The sequence below is a fragment of the Carassius carassius genome, chromosome 35, assembly GCF_963082965.1.
Source record: "Carassius carassius chromosome 35, fCarCar2.1, whole genome shotgun sequence".
Lineage (NCBI taxonomy): Eukaryota > Metazoa > Chordata > Actinopteri > Cypriniformes > Cyprinidae > Carassius > Carassius carassius.
Window position 1 is genome coordinate 15,980,149 of NC_081789.1, and position 23,668 is coordinate 16,003,816.

At 35.9% G+C, this 23,668-nt stretch overlaps 1 protein-coding gene across 2 annotated transcripts in view; it reads left to right on the forward strand.

Moving 5' to 3' along the window:
* prex2 (phosphatidylinositol-3,4,5-trisphosphate-dependent Rac exchange factor 2) overlaps positions 1-23,668 on the forward strand; it is a 149,047-nt gene that overhangs the window by 27,916 nt on the left and 97,463 nt on the right. For both annotated transcript variants that reach the window (XM_059524606.1, XM_059524607.1), the window contains exons 3-10: positions 3,196-3,318; positions 3,865-3,969; positions 5,564-5,665; positions 10,144-10,305; positions 15,395-15,528; positions 15,636-15,739; positions 18,288-18,437; positions 19,300-19,444. In XM_059524606.1, the coding sequence (XP_059380589.1) occupies positions 3,196-3,318; positions 3,865-3,969; positions 5,564-5,665; positions 10,144-10,305; positions 15,395-15,528; positions 15,636-15,739; positions 18,288-18,437; positions 19,300-19,444 (1,025 nt within the window). The remainder of the gene's footprint in view (positions 1-3,195; positions 3,319-3,864; positions 3,970-5,563; positions 5,666-10,143; positions 10,306-15,394; positions 15,529-15,635; positions 15,740-18,287; positions 18,438-19,299; positions 19,445-23,668) is intronic.

The following is a 23,668-nucleotide window of genomic DNA, read 5'->3' on the forward strand; positions in this document are numbered from 1 at the left end:
TCATACTTAATAGTACAGTTATGATTTTTGTCTACAGTAGTTTGATTCAGAGTTATGGCATTCTTACAATCTGAAATTCCTACATAATGCTTTCCTTTGTTTTAACATATACACAAGTCTGCAAGATGTGACTGTACATGAAAGGCTGGTCCTTTGAAGGGCAGTCCAGCATACGAACAATTATAATCTTGGAGAGAAAACAACAATGCTTATTTGTCATCTGTATAACAGTATGTAGAATCCAGGTTCCCCATCCACCCCATAGGCCACTGAGCCAGTCAAACCAAGAGTCAGCCCAAGCTCACACTAACTAATCTATATATAACTGAACCTCGCTCTTGCCCACCTCTTCCAACCGAGCCAGGGACTGCTAAATGGAATGATCACACTAGTCAAAAAACCAGGCTTTGGGGGTAAAACTCGTTCTGGCACGGTTAAGACTGCCTAGTGTGAGCACACCCTAATTATTCTCCCACATCCCGCACACATGAGTCTCTACCCGCCCATCAGGTGTTGTCCTGCACTGCAGTCTGCTGCGTTGGGTCTCGCAATCGTGCAGGTCTCTAATAGGAAGTTGCCTTTTATAATGTTATAATCGAGGCTCTGGAAACTGAGCATAACTTGTTTTTCTATTACAAACTTTAAAAAAGCACAACATATATATATATATATATTAAACAGCAAAAACTAATAAAAATTAGAAACATACATGACATAATTAAAATATGAAATAATATGAAATTATAAAAATAAAAAAGCTTATTTGACAACAAATTATAATATTATATAAACAATATTATAATAACACTGCATAAGACTTGTGAACCATATTGTAAGCCTTTTAATGTCATAAATAGATTTGTGGAGCAGACCATAATTTAGGTTGTTATATATTGCCCTAGTTCTCACTTAGCAGCCTTGCACCAAGTTTGACATCAGTGACATCAAGCATCAACTTCCTTAACATATAACAAATAGACATATTTATGATTTGCATAATGGGAACTATTTCTTTAAGGGTAGGTGCACGGGTGAACCAAATGGTTGTAAACAATAAATGTTCAGCTTGGTTAGTGGTGTGTGACAGTAAACTCGGTGCATTCTCATTGGGAACAGAACAGTGAGTGCTTGAACACTCAGTCATGTAAGCAAGCTCAGAGTGCTGTTTGCATGTTTTAGAGCATGTCTGAACGTTTGAGGACATTTGTGTGGGATTCTCGCTCTGCAAAGGTAATACAGAGATCGGAGTTATTGAATATTTGGATTATATAGCACATGCTGGCTTATCTTTATATAGAGTGGTCCCAAATGGTTTTGGGACACTTAAGAGACATGTAAAATTTCTGAATGTGATTGTATTACACTTGTATTACAAGAATTTGTTGAGTCAACAAAATTTTTTTATTATCTTGACAAAATATTTCTTGTTGAAACAACTTCAAATTAGAGTGGAATTAGTCCAGGTAACAAATTTCTTTAAGTTGACTTGACTATTATTTACTAGTCCAGTCAACTAAATCATGTTGTGTCAACAGATTTTTATACTTCGATCAATAATCGTAAACAAATGTTACCCCACTGCCTTATATTTTTAAATAAAGATGACAAAACACATAATTTTTTAAAAAAATTTATTTAATTATAGAGACAACACTTTCATTCACATTTAAATTGAACAAGCAATTTGCTGTCAACACATCAACTGATAATTGATACAAAAAAATTGCAAAATACAAACACATACACACGTCTAAAGATCTGAACCAACACTTGAAAGTGTGATGTATAATAAATAACATTGGCATGGGATTGAGAAACAAATAGTTGCATTTCAATTAATCAGATCACAACCACAGGGATTGTTTTTAATTTCATAACTCAATATGAAAATCAGAATGTTAAACTCTGCATATTAAAGGGTTAGTTCACCCAAAAATCTAAATTATGTCATTAATAACTCACATCATGAACATTGACATGACATACATTTGTGCTCTTCATTTAACCCATCCAAAGTGCACACACACAGCAGTGAACACACACCGTGAACACACACCCAGAGCAGTGGGCAGCCATTTATGCTGCGGCGCCCGGGGAGCAGTTGGGGTACGATGCCTTGCTCAAGGACACCTCACTCGTGGTGTTGAGGGTGGAGAGGGCACTGTACGTTCACTCCCATACACCTGCAGTTACTGCATTATAACAAATGAACACACATATGTACATAAAATATTAAAGCTGTGTGTTTGGTTAAAAGCACAGCTACCAATAAATGCTAATTATAATTCACCCTCAAGTGGAAGATATTTTGAAAAATTTAACCAAAAATGAAAGTCAAAAGTAAACGGTGCTCCTCAACTGTTTAATTTACAAACTAACGTCCTGTATTAAACTGTTAAAAGCCTATACAAATTTCTTTGTTCTGCTGAACACAAAGAGTTTAAAATCCCAATGGAAATATAAGTGGAAAATACACCCCCGGAACCAACTAGGCTAAAAAATGGGGGGAAATAATTTTCTTAGCTGGTATTCTACATGATTTCTGAATGTCATAAAATGTGACAAACCAATACAATATATTAGTTTTCTTAATCCAATTCTAATTGTCTAATCTGTCACACCATTTTTATAATGATCAGAAAATATATTGGTGTAAAGAGGTATTCCTTTTAAATAATAGTCTGTTGCACTGCATGTTCAGAGTAAAGCGTAACTCTTAAAGGGTTGGTTAACACAAAAATGCATGTTTTACTCACCCTCATGGCATCATAGGTGTGTATGACTTTCTTCTTTCAGATAAATCCAATCGGATTATATTAAAAACTATTCTTGCTCTTCCAAGCTTTAAATGGCAATAGGTGTTTTTTTTCCAACAGTCCAAAAGTAGTCAAATAAAGTGCATCAATTCATAATAAAAAATACCTCACACAGCTCCGAGGGGTGAATAAGTGCCTCCTGTAGTGAATCCATGTGTTTTGTAAGAAAAATATACATATTTAAAATGTTATTTAAAAATTATTTAAATACTTTTCTCTCACTTTCGTGAGAGCCGTTCCGGGTGGATGAAGTAGGACATATGGGTCATGCATGCACCTGTGATTAGTGATTATGTCACTTCCAGACATTTTAGGTTTTCCAGATCCAGTCAATGTTGCTCAGTCAATAAGTCTATCTTTCCATGCATTTGCCCCACAGGTGCTGTTTTCTAACCTGGAAGAGATCCTGTCTGTGCACAGGGACTTCCTGTCCATGGTTGAAGAGCTTCTGCAGCCTGACCCCAACCCGTATCATGAAGTGGGACGCTGCTTCCTGCACTTTGTAAGTCTCTGTCAGCCACTCTCTCTTATTCTTACTGTATTACACACATCCCACATCCCTGCTGAAAAAAACCTTCTCGGTTTAAGCTGGTTTTAGCTGGTTTAAGCTGGACTCTCAGCCTGACAGGCTGAAAAGTGAACAAAACCCCTCCAAAATCTGCCAACAGTTGAGGTTGGGAAAGTAAGTAGCTAGTGAGTAGACTGGTTTGAGGTGTTAGCTTTAGCTGGATACAATACACACAGTATAAAATATTAAAACATTTGAATTAAATATAATTTTCTGTGTTATATTTGTGAGGTTAGAAAACTGCAGGGGTGCTTTGAATGACAATGCTGTGTTGTGGTTTTGGGATGAAGGCACTACTTTGTTGTGCTAGAATTCAATCTGGTAGTCTTCGTTCTGCCTCTGGGTAAAACCTCAGAGACGCTTAAGGGCATGAGGAGTGAAATCTCAGAAATAGTTAATCATATGCAGCTTCAAAAGAGCTTACCAGAGCTGACCTCCTGTATGTGACTGGCTGTGTCTTTGTGTGTTTTTGTGGCTCAGAGAGGAAGGTTTCAGATTTACGACGAGTACTGTGGGAATCATGAGAAAGCCCAGAGGCTTCTGCTGGAGCTCAATAAGATCAGGACAGTACGCACACTTCTGCTGGTAAGACACTTGTTGCTATGGATGTATGTCATTTTTTTGTGAATTTGCAATATTCATGTAAACTATGTACCACAGTCATTTTTACAGGACTGCACGAGTAATCGATAAAAAAATTAAATTGCGATATGGTTTAATGTTATCAAATCACAAAAGCTGCCATTTAATAAAAAAAAATATGCTCTGCATATTTCAGAGTGAGGCGTGCTACTGTGTTCTTACACATGAACAGCTCAGTATCTGTCAGTGCCATTTTTGTTGCTTTTTTCATTAACATTTTTTTTTATAATTTGTATCATATTAAATTTTATTATTTTCTTATATTATTTTACTAAACAGAAATAAATATTTATTTATTAATTTAAGTTGTTATACATGGCTGCTGTAATTGCTAAATATTGCACCAGGTTTTTCAGTAGTTGATTTGAAATGCTTAAAGGGATAGTTCACCCAAAAATGAAAATTCTGTCATTTAATTCTCACCCTTATGTCGTTCCAAACCCGTTAGACCTTTATTCATTTGTGATAAAACCTGTGTGGTTTCTGACTTGCATAGAAATCAAGGGAACTACCACATTCAAGGCTAAGAAAGGTAGTAAGGAGATTGTTAAAATAGTCTGATGTCATGTGACATCAGTGATTCAACCTTAATGCTATGAATCTGCAAGAATACTTTCAGTGCACAAAAAAAGAAAAAAATAATTACTTTATTTAACAATTTATTTTCATCTCTCCATTTATTTTATTTTATTTGCATTAAAACACACGAATAAAGATGTATTTGTCGGACACATTTCCTGTTCCTTCCCTGAATGGAGAGCTCATTAATGGGCATTGTTAATGGGCAGGACCGGGTGAAGGTCAGGTCGTACACTGAGGGCCTGTTGGCATGTGTTTGTAATACTATATCTTATGACCTCCTGTGAGTCCGACACAAATTAATTTCCTCTGGCTGAGCTGACAGGAGTGTCCTTCAACGCTCTGTCTTTGTAATGTAATGCAAGCAAGCACTGACCCTTCTATAACACTAAAATGCATACATTAGAAGACAAGCTGCACACTCACATTTTTTAAGCTATATCTTTATAAATATATTAAAATATATAATAATATAAATATAGAAACGTGTATGTTTTTACATTTATTCCAGTGCAACTAATTGATCTATAGACGTCTCTTGTAATTACATTAGTGTAAATGTTTTTTTCTTCCTTTTATTAGGGTAATTTATTTTACATTTATTTTGTTGATCTTTATGCTTTTAATGTTTGTTTGCTGTATTTTTGAAATTAAGGTAAGCTAGTGTGATAATATAAAAACAGAATTACAACCACTGATGTTCTTGAAAAGGATAATGTTAGTAACCGATATAGTAGGATTGCGAGGACTTATAGATTTACTGCTTCCAGGTCTTTGAACTCACGCTTTGGTGGCTATACGGCTGTAATTTAATTTGATTTAATGGCAATTTTATAGCCATGACCTTGAGGGAAACATGTCATCCCTCTGAGATTCAAATGCAAATTTAGAGTGTTATTAACGACTGCACAGAGGATTTTGTTATTTACTGACTTCTTTTGCTTGTTTATCTCTTAAGAACTGCATGTTGCTGGGCGGCAGGAAGAACACAGAGGTTCCTTTGGAGGGATACTTGGTTGCACCCATCCAGAGGATCTGTAAATATCCATTACTCCTGAGAGTGAGTACACTACACATTATAACTACATCAACTATACACAGTTCAAACTACATTGTAACATGACCACATCATTTTGCATGAGTGATAATTACTGTAAATACAATTTCAATTATTATTGTAATTATATATATATTTTTAAATATTGGTAATATAAAATTATTTTGTAAATGTTTTAACACTTCAGACATAATATTTTATCAATAAACATATTACTTATAAACCTCTCAAACAACAGAACAAGAGATAAGAGGTAAAATTAACATCTGATATTCTGATTAGTTTGTTAAATTGGAAATGAGATGTCAGCACAAGCTCACAAAAGTTTATGAACACTTTATTTTTTCAAATAATGTAACTTTCATCGTTATTTTGTAGGAAAAAAAAAACAGTGATCAAAATTAGAGAACAGCAATGATTGTACCACAAAGAAAGATATTGCAACTAAAGCACCTGAAGGTGACCGCAGTCAAAAAGGAGTAGGAATTAATTGTAGAGGCCATTGCTTTAAATGACTTCAGCACATCTGCAGCTACAGGGCATCAATAGTTTGGTCCACTCTTCCACAGTTCTGTGACTGTAGAGGTTTCTTAGCCATAACTTTGTCAAAAATGGTTTTCCAGAGATTTTGAATCTGGTTTAGATCAGAACTCTGGCCTGGCCATTTCATTATTTAAATTTTTTAGCTTCAAGGAACTACTTTACCCGTTTTACTGTGTGACGGGGCATTGTTTTGCATAATAACTGTAGCCTGATTGGGAGATGCTTGCAGGCAAGATGTTGCTGAAGGAGGTTCTGAAGCATTTGCATTCACCCTTCCATGTGCTGTAGCTGATGCCCAAATCCCACTGCAAAAACACCCCCTAAACCATGACAATTCCTCCTACCAACTTTCACGGATTTCCCCAGTTTGATGACAAATATAATTTTTTTCCCATCTGACCCAAACAAATTAGATTTGCTTTCATCAGTGAACTTTAGGCCAGTTCTCAACGTTCCATACAACATCAGCAAAGGTGAGCTTAGCTTTTTGATTTTTTTCTTTTGATGAGAGGTTTGATCACTGCGGAGTGCGCTTTCAGTCAGATGTCTCTTAAACATTGAGACACTGTATGACAAGACCTTGTTCAGCACTGAACTGGCAAGCAGTTCCAGCTACTGTGTTGAACCGATTGTCCATTGAGATTCTCTCTATTATCCTGTCCTTTTATGCTTTTATCTTCCGTGGACGACCGACAGCTTTTGGAGTCTTGAATGACTAAATGACATTGTAAAGATACAATATTCTAGAAATCACAGATTTGGAATGACCCACTTCTCTTGCAATGGCTGCTATTGGCTTTCCCACATGGAAAAAACCTATATAAACATATATGTTTCAATATAGGTTGTGATATAGGTTTTTAATATATGTGACATATATAAAATTGGCCGGTTTCCTATATTATATGTACATATATGCACACATATATGTACACATATATATGTGCATACAGTACATATACCTATATACAGTACAGACCAAAAGTCTGGACACACCTTCTCATTCAAAGAGTTTTCTTTATTTTCATGACTATGAAACTTGTAGATTCACACTGAAGGCATCAAAACTATGAATTAACACATGTGGAATTATATATGGAATTATATACATAACAAAAAAGTGTGAAACAACTGAAAATATGTCATATTGTAGGTTCTTCAAAGTAGCCACCTTTTGCTTTGATTACTGCTTTGCACACTCTTGGCATTCTCTTGATGAGCTTCAAGAGGTAGTCACCTGAAATGGTCTTAAAACGGAAAACTCTTTGAATGAGAAGGTGTGTCCAAACTTTTGGTCTGTACTGTAGGTACATATATGCACATATATATGCACCTATATGTTCACCTATAATAGTAAAATTTAAATCCATAGCTGCTAGGCAACATAAATAAAAGTCCAAAATGTAGAAATGTACATTATTTATTTACCCAAGATCAATCAAATAGTACAAAACAAAAAATATAGTGCAAGAACAAAAATAAGACAAAAAAACCTGCTAGGCAACATAAATAAAAGTCCAAAATATAGAAATGTACATTATGTATTTACAAGAACAATCAAATAGTACAAGAACAAAAATAAGACAAAAAACTGAACAGAAAAAAAAATAATCTTTATTATTCTTTGAAGGTCTGTCATGACGCGCCTCATCATACTCCTCCTCCTCCTCCTCCTCCTCCTCCTCTTCCTTCCTGCACTATACAATGACGTTTGATTGGGTGTCTGAGATTTTTTTTTTTTTTCGGCGCACAAATTTTTTTGCGGATAGGCATTTTCGTCCACACGGATCTGCCGTTTTGGAAGAGTGAAACCGATGTTTTGAAACCGGGTCCCAGAGTGCATATATTTGAAAACGCTGCCTTTGCGTTGCTTCTCGACGGCGAATCCGTACATTTTCTGAAAATATAACTCCATCTGCCCACGTCTCACCCCTAGTCAAACACCACTACATCACGTACCAGCAACAAAAACATGAACAAACACTGAACTATTGTATTTTTTATTAACTAACATTAACACGGATTAATAAATGTATTGTTCCATGTTCGTTTGTGTACCACACGCAAGGTTTATCAGCAAATCCATGTCTTCTTCTCCTTTTTAAGTGTATCTCTGTGGCAGAATTACAGCGCCACATACTGGTCTGGCATGTATACTACATCGGTTTCGTGTGGACGCGGATATTTCTTGAGACGAGGGAAAAAAAGATCGGGGGTAAGCTCTGTCTCCGTGTGGACGGGGCCGAAGAAGTAACGGTTACTTACGGTTATGGATAGAAATGTAGCGGAGTAAAGAGTACAATATTTGCCTCTCAATGTACTTGAGTAAAGTCATGAGTATGCCCCAAAAATGATACTCGAGTAAAGGACAGATCCCTCAAAATTGTACTTAAGTACTGTACTCAAGTAAATGTACTCCGTTACTGTCCGGCTCTGTGTATCATGTTAATATATTGCCATAGTTAAATTCCATAACATGCCAATTACATGTGATACCAATTTCACATGTTCGCACATACATAAGTTCTTGAATAATTTTTCGTTAATTCTTAGTTTTTGCCTTGATAATAGAAAATATGAGCTATGCATCATGTATGACAGTCAAAAATGAGATATGAGCTACAAAATGACCAGATCCTGCCATTAGCTATATAGAAGACTTATCTTGTATGTATAGGGCTTATATGTGGATATGAAGAAGCAATACAGGAGACCTATATTTCCTGTATATGCACATATATGCACCTCAATTTTGCCTATATGTGGCATATTTACGCATATATGCAGCATATATGCAGCATATATATTATCATATATGTGCAAATATGCAGCATATATGTGCATATACACTGCATATAGGTTTCATATATGCGCATATATCCACATATAGGTTCTTTCCATGTGGGTTCATCTGGACAACTGCTGTCGGAGGGTTTCAGTCACTTCAGAACAGCGCACCATCTTGCAAAGTCAGTGAAAACTGGAAAGTAGGGCTGCCAATTAAATAGGGTTTGTCAGATAATTAAGGAAATTAGCATCAGGTGCTAGACTATCACCAATTACTGGGATGTATCTTAAAATATTTTCTAATTTTAATCAGTGTTATTTTTCAAAGTTCTCATTTCAAAATATATTTAACTCATGAAATATGCTTAAACAAACTGTGCTTTTACTCATGTTAGGATAACTTAAAATAGGACTAAACAGTGACCTCGAAATTTTGTCACCCTCACAGCTCAAATACAAATCAGTAAAACACTAAACTCCACAAAATTTTGTCACCCTCACAGCTCAAATACAAATCAGTAAAACACTAAACTCCACATGTTTTTGGTAGAAGGTCAGAGTGTTACAAATTATACTGTAAATTTACATGGAAAATCAGCAACAATTTAACAAGCTATTATTTACACTTTGAGTTTCATCTATTGCCAGGCCTGCTGCTAATGTTTCGTGGCTGTTCTTGAATCCAAAACATTGATATTTCAACCATTTACTGTAAACACCCACAAGCGATAGTTCATGTAATAAGACCATAATTTCTGGCGTATTCACTTAGCTTCTCACAGTCGGAGCCACCATGGCCCCTCTCGCTAAATACCAGTGATAGGCATCTGTGGTTGTGCAGATATCTTATGTAAATGTGAGCGGCAGAATTAAACTGATGAGGCAGAACACTTGTGTTTAGACTTGGTTTAGAGATTAGCATCTTCCTCAGCACACCCCATCTTGCAGTAGCAAGAACATTGAACATACCACAAACACAGTTTTAGCCATAATTCTTAAAAAAACATTGGGGAATTCCATCAGTCAATGTCAAGCTTTGTTCAAAGTTAAGTTCATTTCGTACATATTCACAACACAATCATGTTTGGTTGTAATTATACCACTTTCTTTGAATGTAGCACTTGCTGTTTTTGTTCTCTGTGGATGTTAAGGAGCTGCTGAAAAGAACCCCAAAGAAACACAACGACTACTTGATGGTGCAAGAGTCACTGCAGGTGATGAAAGCCGTTTGCTCCAGTATTAATGAGGCCAAAAGGCAGATGGAGAAGCTGGAGGTGCTGGAAGAGTGGCAGTCTCATATTGAGGGCTGGGAGGTAAACACACTCATAAACACATACACGTGAAGAGTTCTGTTGTTTCTAAACTACTAGTGGTACTTACTATGGCAAACTTGGTGATTTGAACAAACCCTTAACCCTTATCTATTAGGGTTTGGTGTGTAACTCATCCTGCAAATTTTTAGTTACAGACAAGAAAGATATCTTAATAATTGTAATACTTTTATTCAGCAAGAATGCATTATATTGACAATGATGCTTTAAATGCTAATGAGCTCTGCTGACCCCGCCCCTCTCGTCCGTGGAGTGACGAGCAGACTGTAAACTTTAGCTGCATTTAGCTGCGAGACTTGCTAGCTAGCACATTATTAAAAACTATAGTCACTTCTTCTGTAGATGAAGCTGGATCATGAATGATTCTAATTAAAATAACACTTTTCTGTTTTAAAATATATTAATATGTAATTTATTCTTGTGATTCAAAGTAGAATTTAAAACATTCACTTGGCGCAGCTGATTGTTTTTTTTTTTTGTATCAGCAGCCAATGAGCAGCTGCTCTACATATAATTACTTGGCTAATGCTTGCTGTAGCAGTTGCAGCGCACTTCTGAAACCTTCACCTTCCCCAGCTCCACCTGTATAGATCTGCTATGGGGTGATTCCATAAATGTTATGTATGAGAGGTTCATTTCATGTTTTATGTGTGGCAGCAGTATGTCTTACCTGCTCACAGCTGCACGTCTGTGGATGTATTGGCAGTAGGAAGTCTGGCAGAAGCAGTGTAGAAGATCTATTCCACCAACCCAAACACATTAACATTACCATGTATATTACCATGCTAATCACTGTTGTCATGACAGAAAAGTGTTTATTTAAAGTCAATTTTTTTGTGACATTGTAAATGTCTTTGTCTTCACCTTTGATCACTTTAATGCTTATTAAATAAAAAAGTATTTAAAAAACAGTTATATTGACTAATCTCCTTCACCTGAGTTAGTTTGACATCAGAAGATAAGAGGCACCATCACCAAACCTCAAAACTCCATTCTTAATTTTGCCAGTGTCTTTGATGTAAACTATTGAAACCCTAAAATCTTAAGCCCTAATTGAACTTGATGCTTTTGTCCGTCCATTCTTTCAGCCTCCGTAGAACCCCTCCCTCCACCCCCCAGCTCAGCTGAGTGCTCTTTAGACTATGGCAGCACTGTCTGCTGTTTGCATCAGTGCCTTTAATTAGACCCACTTTGAATGGTACTGCTTGACCATGGCACGAGATTAACTCGGCCATTATTCATATTTAGATGGCTTATTAGAGCAGAGATACTTTCACAAGTGCTCTATAAACTAACCACAAACTATATCTAACATGCAGATGTATTCTGCTGCCATCCTATTGAGTAACCAGCAGGTATCGTCGACTGCAGTTCGAAACTCATTTATCCTCCAGACTTCCCTCTTAATAACGTGTGACTGGACATGGGGCTGCCGGCCAAGGGTAACAATGGCGGTGATTGTGCGGGCAGTGTGGGTTCTGTGCTTGGGGTTTATGTAACGGACCCATCCAGTGAGGTTTTATGTGAGCGGGGTGCTCGGTGGCTTTGGGAAAAGATGGAAAGAGGTGAAATAAAAGACACAGACAAGGTGAACTCAAATTCATTAGGATGTAAAAGTCGACCAGGACATGTATTAGTTTAGACAATGGAGTGACTACTATAGTTTAAGTGGTAGTTCAAAGAAAACAAAAATAAAATTTTGTCATGATATATGCATCCGTATGGCTTTTCTTCAATAAAAGACAAACGAGAGGTTATCAAAATATTTATGATAATAATTTATATTATTAATATATATTTAAATATACACTACCGTTTAGAGGTTTGGGATCTGGTTTTATTCTGATAAAAATGAAAGTGGTAGTTCACCTAAAACACCTATGACAAATCTGTCATAATTTATTCACCATCAAGTTGTACCAAACCTGTATGAGTTTCTGTGTTCTGTACATAAAAGAAGATATTCTGAAGCATATGGGTAACCAAACAGTTCCATTATCTCTGTAATACTTTTATTCAGCAAGGATGCATGACATTTTATTAAAAATTAAAGTATAGACCTTTAGATTGTTACAAAAGTTTTCTTTTTCATATAAATGTTTGTCTTTTGAACTCTCTAATCAAAGAATCCTCAAAAAATGGATTGCCAGTCCCACAAAATTGTTAAGTACCACAACACTGATAAAAATAAATGTTTCTTTAGCATAAAATCTGCATATTAGATTTTTTTCTGAAGAATCATGCAACACTGAAGAGTGGAATAATCTCTGCTGTGCTTTGATATCACATGAATAAATTACATTTTAAAAATATATCTAAATAAATGTTATTTGAAATGTTTTGCCTTTACTTTTTTTAATCAAATAAATGCAAATTTTGTGGACATAAGAGACTTCTTTCAAATAACCTTTAGACCCCAAACTTTGGAATTTTACCTTATTTATCATAACTTCATATATTTTCATAACAACTCTCAGAGATTTTAGCATGGTTATGCACATGGCAATGTTAATGTTTTTGGTCTATTGCTACTGAACATATAACATGAAATAACCCTCAAATACAACATACATGAAATCACCCTGTAGCAGATCTATACAGGTGGAGCTGGGGAGGTGGAGGGTTTCTGAAGCGTGCTGCAACTGCTAAAACAAGCAATAGCAGAGTGTTTGAATGCTGAGCAGCAGTTCATTGGCCACTGATGAAAAAATTAAAATAAAAACATGTGCCATTTGAATAATGATGTCACTATGTCAGATTGAGTTAGAGCCTATCAGACTGCCCCATCTAGAGTTTCATGAGAGAACTTTGGATAATTCTCATTTGCATATGCACATATTCAAATGCATCACATGAAAACCAATAATGTTTGGGCTATTAGTATTTTTCTCACAAAAGCCTAGCATGTGATGTCAGAACATCTGGGATGTAGGAATCGAATGGTCTACGTTTGTCATGTAGTTTAACAGATCCTGGTCACCATTAAATTTTAGTGTATGGCTAATTTTATGTTCCACAGAAGAAAGAAAATTATGTAGATAGAGTAAATAATGGCACTGCATTTTTATTTTTATTTATTTATTGATGACTTCAACAGAGTCCAAAGTCTAGGTTTTTTGAGTGTGGGTGTTGTTGATAGGACACTGTGGTAGGTGTGAGTCACTTTACTTTGGCATAGTGGCGCTAGACACTGAGTTAACGATTGTAGTCAATGCGTTAAGCACGAAAGTCTCTCTACTGAGTGTTGAGTTTAACTGTCTCACGTACAACTTCCTGTTTCACTCAGCATTAGACTCAACATTGTCTAATCTCAGAATGAACACTTCACAGCAGGCGTGAGATCTATTTTTAACCATATTTTGCAGATGGTGATAGAGAACAGCATTTATGCTTACATCCTTTTGAATCTGTTTACCCACCTGCTTCATGAGTCACTGAGCCACATCTTATTCAAGAATGCAAGTAAATGAATTTGTAAGCAGTCCTAATGAGTTCAGGATTAAACAGCAATGACCGCAACTATTTTTAAACGAATAAGTGGACTTTTGAATTCGATCCTAGCAGCCTTGCACGTGTCCTTGTGTTTTAAAAAGAAATTTTGCAGAACAAAGGTCATGTTGTTTTAGCATTCAGGGTGCGTATTGAAATGATCCTAGCCAGGTTTCGCTGTCCACATCAACCATTGTAAAAACATACCGCAGAATGAAAAACAGGCAGTCAGATTTTACGAGGGAAATATAGTGGAATGTTTTATAACAGTCAGACATGGGTTTCGAAAATGTTGACTGAATTTTGTTTTTAAGATCTACAATTTCGCTGCAAGATTGATTCTGTCTGTAACACATATCTGAGCCGTCACACCCTTCTGGTAAGCGAGAAATTATATAGGCCTGCATTTGGTCTGTGTGGCCAGAGCTATCACTTTAAGTTTCTCAGAGGACAGCAGTGCATATTATGGGGAAATTTCAGTGCACCATTTAGTCATACAAACTGTTCGGAGTGCAGTGACCATTCCAAAACCACTTTCATGAAGTACACTGTGACCTTTTGGAAGCAGTTTCCAAATCTGTTTTAGCCTTCTGTGCTTCATTACTGGCATTTTTCTTTCCTGTTACTTAATGTCCAGGAAACAAGGCCTTTGACGGGATGCACACGCACAATGAAAGCAAAGAATCCGAGATTTGCTTCGTAATCATGAACTTCAGCTCCTATTAAATGTGAAATACATCACTGCGTTATTATGTGTTCTGGATTTGGGGGAAGAGGAAGAGGTTGTCTGTTCTCACTGGCTGTGGGTGGAGATGGGATAGGAGAGTGGTTTTTCCACATCCACACGACTGGAAGCGGGTGGTTGCTCATTGTTGTTGACCTCCTGCGCAGCTGTGTGTCCTTCACAGCAGGTCTTATGAAGCAGTGTTCTGTGTATTAACCAAGAGCACTCTGGGAAACAAGACAAAGTGTGGGACAGAGCAGTATAAGGGATGGACCACTTGCATAAACAAATGAATGGGAGAAGTTATAACTCTTAATATGGCAACTGTAGGACACAGAAGAACATTTTTAGAAATTATTAGTGATAGTTCTGGAAATATCTTTTCTTTTTTGTCCTTACTCAGGGCTTCATCATCACAGACAGCTGAACAGAAATTAATTTATTTTATTTTGACAAAGAAAACGGGGAAGTCGTGGCCTAATGGTTAGAGAGTCAGACTCGCAGTCGAAGGGTGGTGAGTTCGAGAGTCTTGTACCAGCAGGAATTGTGGGTGGGGGGAGTGCATGTACAGTGCTCTCTCCACCCTCAATACCACAACTTAGGTGCCCTTGAGCAAGGCATCGAACCCCCAACTGCTCCCTGGGTGCCGCAGCATAAATGGCTGCCTACTGCTCCGGGTGTGTGTTCACTGCTGTGTGTGTGCACTGTGGGTGGGTTAAATGCAGAGCACGAATTCTGAGTATGGGTTACCATACTTGGCTGAATGTCACTTTCACTTTCAAAACATTTTGATAAAAAGTATTAAATAAAATTGTATTTGTGGCACGTAACTTAGAAAAAAATATTTTCCACACTAAGGGCTCCAACATCACAGACAGCTGTACGGAGATGCTCATGCAGGGAGTTCTGCTGAAGATCTCTGCAGGGAACATCCAGGAACGCATCTTCTTTCTCTTTGACAACTTGCTGGTGTACTGTAAGAAGAAGAACAGGTGAGCTTTCACTTTTACCTGTCAAACCTTGCAGTTGCCAGCTGTGTTGGTTTTTAATGAGATAACAGAGAAGCTCAGTAATGGTTCTGTACTGGGATCTGTTACAGGCGTTTGAAAAACAGTAAGATGGCCACTGAGGCTCCTCGTTATCTGTTCCGAGGTCGAATCAACACAGAGGTCATGGAGGTGGAGAATGTAGATGATGGGACAGGTGTGTTGTTTACTTACCCTCATGTCATTACAAATCCATAACAGTGTTATTTTTAGCATCATTGAGATACTATTATAGTTTGCTTATATTATTTTGAATTAAGTTTTATTTTTCTGTTTCCTGTATTAATTTAATTGTAGTTAAAGTTTCAGTAATTGAGATGTGTTTTACCATTTTATTACGTTTTTTTTCTTTTGCCCAGTTTTAGTTTTAGGTATTTTAATACAGTGAAAATGATAAATGCTGCACTCTATTCTATTCTATTCTATTCTATTCTATTCTATTCTATTCTATTCTGTATTGACTCTGAATTCCTAAATTATTGTCAAATTAAAATAAAGAAACTATATTGTAATGGCATCTTTAGATGGATTTATTTTCATTTCAGAGGATAATATTAATTTTACATTTAAAGTCTTTTATTTAAAGTCTATTATTTAAAGATAAAGTACCTTTTTTTCTTAGTTTTAGTTAACCAATACCCCTGATATGAATAATTTAAACTTCATATGGCTATTTTTTTTCTGTAAAACATGAAAGAAGGATTTTATCCAAATGTAAGTAATTGGGTACTAGGCCTCTTAAGCTCTAAAAAGTAGTTCATACAAGTCATGTGACAGCAAACATATTGTAATTGGATTTAATGGAAATCCATCCATTAGTTTAAAAATAATTGAATAATCTTTGCACCCTCAGGGGGAAACTATAATAAACTCTAACTCTAGCTCTATAGCAATTTATAGTTTCAAAGCATGTGGGGTAAGCGTTTAACTACTTTTACAGCTAAAGGTTAGAAAAATGCCATTTTCTGGGCAGGATGACAAGTGCTTGGAGCCCGGTGACTGGATGAACTCTTGAGTCGAGTGTGTTTTGGCGATGGAGAGGCCCTGATTATCAGTTATATTTGTAGAAGCAATCATTTGCTCCCTGGCGGACCTAATATCTGGCTGCTCTGAAGATGAATGGGTTTCAGTCCATGGAGTCTAAACAAAGCCAACACTGCTGCATTTGCTTGTGGGTGTTTTCCCATTCTCCCCAATGTGTCCGTGTAAAATCCAGGCATAGACTATGACTTACGTGTACTGAAAGCCGTTGATGGAGACTTCCTGTGCGCGGCTGTAAAAGTGCACTCTAAGTCATAGATGGAGAGCTTCTCTTTGATTTGCATGTCAGTTGTTTTAAATGAAAGAAAGAATTTTCAGGTAAAAGTTTGTAGCTTTCTATTATAATGAATAAAAAAAACTGCACGGGCTAATGAAGCGGTTTTAAAACTGATGGGTTTTTGTATGAAAGTTAAGAGCTATTTGGAAATTGATATGGTTGAATTAAAGGAAGATGCTGCCTGTGGTCGTACAGATGGATGTCTGTAATTTATCCAATTCCTGTGCTGAATTGAGAGGCGTAATCACTGCAACACACGGGCCGTTCACAGGGGAAGGGAACACAGGCGCCCAGATTGACTGATTATGGTGCGAACGAACCGCCCATTTCTAATGCACGAGAAAAGAAACTGATGAATACATCTCAGCTTATTTGTTTTTTTGCTGAGGTGTTTGTTCGCATATGGTTTTCAGAGTTATACTCTGTCAGATTTTGCTTGTAGGGCTGTCATGATTTTTGTATAATCATCATCCAAATAAGGGAGTTTTAAGCAAATGTAGTCTACTTCTTTGAAACAGCAGTGTGTTACGTGAGCTTTTCAAATTAACTGGTGAACTACATGTGAATGTATTAACATGATGGTAACGTGCATTGTTTAACGTGTAACTTTATGTAATTGCACAATTGCATTATTTTTAATGCTATTAATAGAATTAAATAATAATCACATAACATTTAAAACATTTAAAACTACTATTTTATATTATTAATAATCATAAATATATATATATAATACAACAATAGTAAATTATTAGTATTAATAATAATATTATTTTGTTAATGTATTAAAATGATATTGCAAAGCATGGGGCTGTACAATGTAGAGAAGTATTTATCCCAAAACAATGCATGAAAACTATTAAGAAACCACCACACACGGTGTTGTTTAAAAAGTTTGCAAAAAAGTTTTAAAGGATTTTGTTCCTTTGAGACATTGATGCAATCAATGCTTCAAGATGGGTTTTAATTCCTGCCTGTTCTTCAGGACTGTTCAAATAGCATGTCGATTCTTCACGGCCTTGTAATTAGAGCAATCGATTCGTCGTCTGCCTGTGATCCATTTCATTCATGGGCTGCTTTGTTTTGTTGCCTGTTTCATGTGGGAATTTGCTCTGAACATTACTGTTCTCTTGGGCTGTTCACACTGCTTTGTTTATGGCCAAGAACATCCATTTTGTCATCTGGGCCGCTTTGATAGATAGCCTGGCATACAAATGTGGAGGGAAGGCAAGAATGCGAAACGGAGAACATTGCGGGTCGTGCCACATGTAGACAAACACAGACAAAAGAAAATATGTTTTGGAAAATTCAAGGAAGTGGCCCGGGAGGGCTATATAAGGCGTCTCTGACAGGCAGACATTGATTACTTGTCGGTGTTTTTCCTCAGCGGATTACCACAGCAGCGGGAACATCGTGAACAACGGCTGGAAGATCCACAACACAGCGAAGAACAAGTGGTTCGTCTGCATGGCGAAGACGCCGGAGGAGAAGCAGGAGTGGCTGGAGGCCATTTTAAAAGAGAGAGAAAGACGAAAAAGTAAGTAGTGATGTAATGATACCTGCTGGGGGAAAAAAGAAAATTACAATACAGCTCATTAAGTGTACTATGAGGGAACAAAAACCTTCATTTGAAATGTAATGGTCAGTTTTTGCTGTACATTTTGTATATTTTTTTGTTGTTATTATAATGTTTTTTTATTATATTATATTATATTATATTATATTATATTATATTATATTATATTATATTATATTATATTATATTATATTATATTATATTATATTATATTATATTATATTATATTATATTATAATATATTATATTATATTATATTATATTATATTATATTATATTATATTATAATATATTATATTATATTATATTATATTATATTCACAGATAAAACAAAGTAAATATATAAATAAATTACAATGTGTAACAAGAAATATATTGAATCCTAAAATTAATGTAGATTCAATATAAAGAAAATATATATCAAATTATATCTATATATTAGCAAATTTTTAAAAATTTTTAATTTGAGATTTAATGGTCAGATTTTGCTGTACAGTATTATAATGTAACTGTAATTGTCCAGTTTTTGTTGTTAATTATTATCATGTAGTATAATTATAATGTATTCTTTTGTTATTTATATTATATTATATTATATTATATTATATTATATTATATTATATTATATTATATTATATTATATTATATTATATTATATTATATTATATTATATTATATTGTTTTATTATTTTATATAAACATCTAAAACAAACTGAAAATATAAACAAATAAAACTTTGTAACAATAAATACATTGACACATTGAATCCCAAAATGAATTATTGAATCTGTGAAAGTGCAATCTCTCTTACTTGCTTTTCCAGCATTGAGACTGGGCATGGAGCAGGACACCTGGGTGATGATATCTGAGAAAGGCGAGAAGCTTTATAACCTCATGAGTAAACAGGGTCACCTCATTAAGGACCGCAAGCGCAAACTCACCACCTTCCCCAAGTGCTTCCTTGGAAGGTAGGTCAGAAAGAGCCGGCTCTCTGTGCTCTGTCTTTGCGGATAATGGCTGTGATAGACTCCAGGAGAGATTATGCTGGGGGTCGTGACCTGTAGTATCATGGGAGTGTGAGTTACAGGCTGAGAATGAGAGTGTGTAGCTGTAGAAGTAAGTGACTGTAGTGACCGGAGTACATACCATTTCATGAACATCATAAATAACAGAGCAGTGCAGTATAATGGAGTTAGAGATGGACAGCATTCGGGTGAACAGATCTCGGGCTACTGTACATGATGAATAGATCTCAAACACTAAGTCGGGATGGTTTTATTACCCATCCATTTCTGTGCTTTTAAATCTGTCCTTTTCTGAGTCCATCTGTCTTTTGTTTTTTCTTTTCTTTTCCTTGAAGAATTTGACTTATGTGTTAAAGAAATAGCTCCTAGGTCCTTTTTCGGTTGTGAATCTTCTTTTAAGAGCACTGGTTGAATGTTTTTATACCTGCTTTCTATTTAGCAGTGTAAATCTGGTCTGCTTTAAATGGTACCCAGAGTTCCCTGCACAGCTCAGTTTGTTTTAAACTGTTCAAAAACACCACAGAGGTAACTAGCATACACTACTTAAGTGTATGCTAACCTATACATGGGGTTAAAAACAACCCAACTTGAGTTATTTGGCAACCCAGGGCTGGGTAAATATTGGACAGAACACAAGCATGCTGGGTTGTTTTATTTAAGTCAACTATTGTTTAAAAAATATTATACTGCTGGCTTAAAAAGAGATGGACATAAAACAATCACACAGAATTACTAGAGGCAACAGCAATAATCAAAATAAGAAAATGTATTAATAGGTAATAACACATGGCCAAAATACATGACGAATTGCAAAAAAAAAGATTACAATATCACATACATTTAAACTTAATTTAAGTGTATTCAACCATTCTCTGCAATCGCTTTTTACTGAAATAGTGCTAGTTGCGTGCCTGTGAATCTTGCATTAAGTTTTACTCGTACAGTAGCTGAAAGATGCCGTGACTGACTCCAAAACCTGCCCATAAACAAAGAGCTCTGAGATTAGAGGACATATTTTAACATCGAATTAAATTCAACTTCATATTATAACGAATTAAATCCATTTATGTTATGCAAGAAAAAAGGCGTTTCCATCATGCAAAATGACCGCAGTTGACAAAGCTGACTGATATCTCGTCCGTATGTTGCATTGAAAAATAATATAATTTACAGCACAGTAAAGAGTTTATAAATGCAATAAAAAATATATACAAAACTTTATTTCACTGAAGAAGTGCACCAAATTGGCGGCGCTGAGAACTGCTTTCTCTCGTATATTGCGCAAAAAGCCTGCACTCTGAATGTAACTCAGCAGTGGGGACAACCCAACAGTTGAGTAGATGTCCTTTTTTTTTTTTATAAACAGCATTAAAAATGACCCAGCTACTTACTTACTGAAAAGCTACCCAGCACTTGGCTAAAAATATATATAAAAAAACCCAACCTATTAAAATGACCCATAAGGCTGAACCCAACACTTGGATTAAAAAATGACCAAGCATTTTTTAGAGTGTAGTTATGAGCAGATGGAATCTGTAGACTATTTCAGTTTATTTGGATTGATTTGGGAGAAAATATGAGGAATTAAGGGAGTTGAAAGTATTACAGTTTTACAGCAGTTGAAATTCTATTCAAATATTATTACAATATTACAATTCAAATATTGCAATTGAAAATAACATTTTTATATTTTAATATTAAAGCTGCAGTCCATAACTTTTTTGTGTTTAAAATTAACAAAATCTATATAATAAGCGAGTATATCATGAATCCATTTTCTAAACAGTGATTTTTGCATATGCTGAATCACTACGGTACACCTATAATAAATGTTTATATTCAGATTATTTTAGACTGGTTCGGGTAGGTACCGCTGCGGAGTAAACCAGCAGTGACCCAGACGGGCCCCGCGGGTAACCTGCGGGTCGGGTTGGGGCGGGTTAAGAAATTGGCACTTTATTGCGGGGCGGGTTGGGGTGGGTCACTAAAAACAAAAATTAAAAAAATAAATTTATGCTGCGTGGAATTTAATGGTGGAAATTTTGATTATTTCAAGAGATTCGTTGATTTTCAGTTCGTTCACCAAAATGAATTTGTTCAGTGACCATTTCTTCATATTATACACAAATATGCCACAGCAGGTGGCGAAAAAGATTGTCTTATGTGTTATGGCTTAAGTAGACAAACGTATTTACTTGTGACAAAAACTGATTTGGCTTTATTAAAGTGTGTGCATGTTTGCATTAAATAAATAGTCTAAATAAGTTGTTCAGATGAACAAAGCGCAAGGTTTTCTTGCATAATTAAACATTTTAATTGTTTGGTCAGACTGTTCATATATAATATATTCACATTAATAAATCATGGATTAAACGTGGAGTTATGTTCTGTATGCTAAATATGAAAACAAGCGTATGTGCATCTATAACTGCGCTTTGTATCTGCTGATTGCTGATCGAGATTTACATGCATGGCTCACTGACCCGGTATACTCTCATTCATTTCATTCACGAACGAGCTATGTATCAGTTCATTCAACTCGTTCACAAACGGTAATATCATATTTGTTCACTACATTCAACAAATCACATGCTCCGTCAAATCTTAAGTAACTCTTTGACAGGATGAAACAGTTCACAGAGCTGTTCACGAGCTGCGCATGCGCTGCTAATAGCGCCGCTCTCGCACGCTGCTGTGGAGGGAGGAACTTCAGGGAATGAGAAATATGAGTCAGTGGATTACCTGAACGTCACGAACGAACCATCACTAGTACAATTCTCTATAGACTATATTAAATATTTGGAATACTTTAATATTTTATTGGGTTCTTTGATAAGGTTACAATACGAATGTCTGAGTAGCAACGTAACTTCCGTGATGTCCCCGATGCACGGGGCGGGTCGGGGCAGGTAAAGAAATTTTACTTTATTTGCAGAGCGGGCCAAATAATTTCAGAAAAGTGGGACCCGCGGGTTGGAAAAAAAGCCGACCCGCGCATCACTATAGCCCAGTACCTGCGTGATTCGTCATAGACCTAAACAGAGAGAAGTAGCTCCAACTACAATATTCTTCCATGAGTCAGTAAAATGGCCTCATAGACGGGCCTTGGCCAATGAAAGCTGCCTATGCGAGAGCGTTAACTGCTATAGCGGCAAAAGTTATGGACTGCAGCTTTATAAATTGCTCCAGTAAAAGTTGCTCCAGCAATTACTCCAGTTTTCAGTGTCACATGATCCTTCAGAAATCATTTTTATATAATGATCTAGTGCTCAAGAAACAATCATTATTATCAGTATAGTAAACAGTTGTGCTGCAGTTGTGCTGCAATGCATTGCTAAATTGTAACATGAAGTTGTTAAGCATAAACCAACCAATCATAAACTACCTTAACGCTTGCCTCATTAAATATTAATGATGTGTCTTAACAATAACTATAACTGCAAAGGTAAGATTTAATCCAGTGCAGATTTATCTGGCAACATTTTCAGACATATTTGGACAAGCAGCTATTAAAACAAATAAATTTTTATACTCATATATATGCAAATTAGAATATAAACCTACAGATTTCACATAAACCTTATAACCTGCGACTACTCAGGATTAAGAACTAAACCAGGGAAATGTGAAACAAAATTACCCAGGATTATGTTAACCTAGGGTTTTGAATATTAATTGAACATGTCTTTCAATGACTTAGTAACCACAAGGTAGTTTTCTGTATGAGTTATCATTGTTTTAGTAAGTTTGATCTGATAGAAATATTGACGCCTACCTTTGAAGATGTAAGTGTGAACATCTGCAGTCTGCATTACGCTGAAGCACCCAGACCAGAAAATATAAAGGAAATTGTTCCAAGATGTGTTGGATTTTTCCTGCTCTGATCTCTTTTGCTTTAAGTGTGCTGGAAAATCCTTTGGCTGGACTTAGATTAACTCAGCTTGACTGGCAGTCCAGAAGTCTCTGTAGCTGGCATTCATAATTTAAACCCTTTGAGATGTCAATACGACAGTCTCACCGTTCGCAAACATAAGACACTCAAAACATTGTGACAATCGCAAAAAAGACTTTATAATGTCATTTTGGGTTGGGATTTGCCTGTTCAAAGGAGATGATAATAAAAAAGCCTCCTCAAAGAACAACTGCTTATAGTTGTGGCCAGGTTAT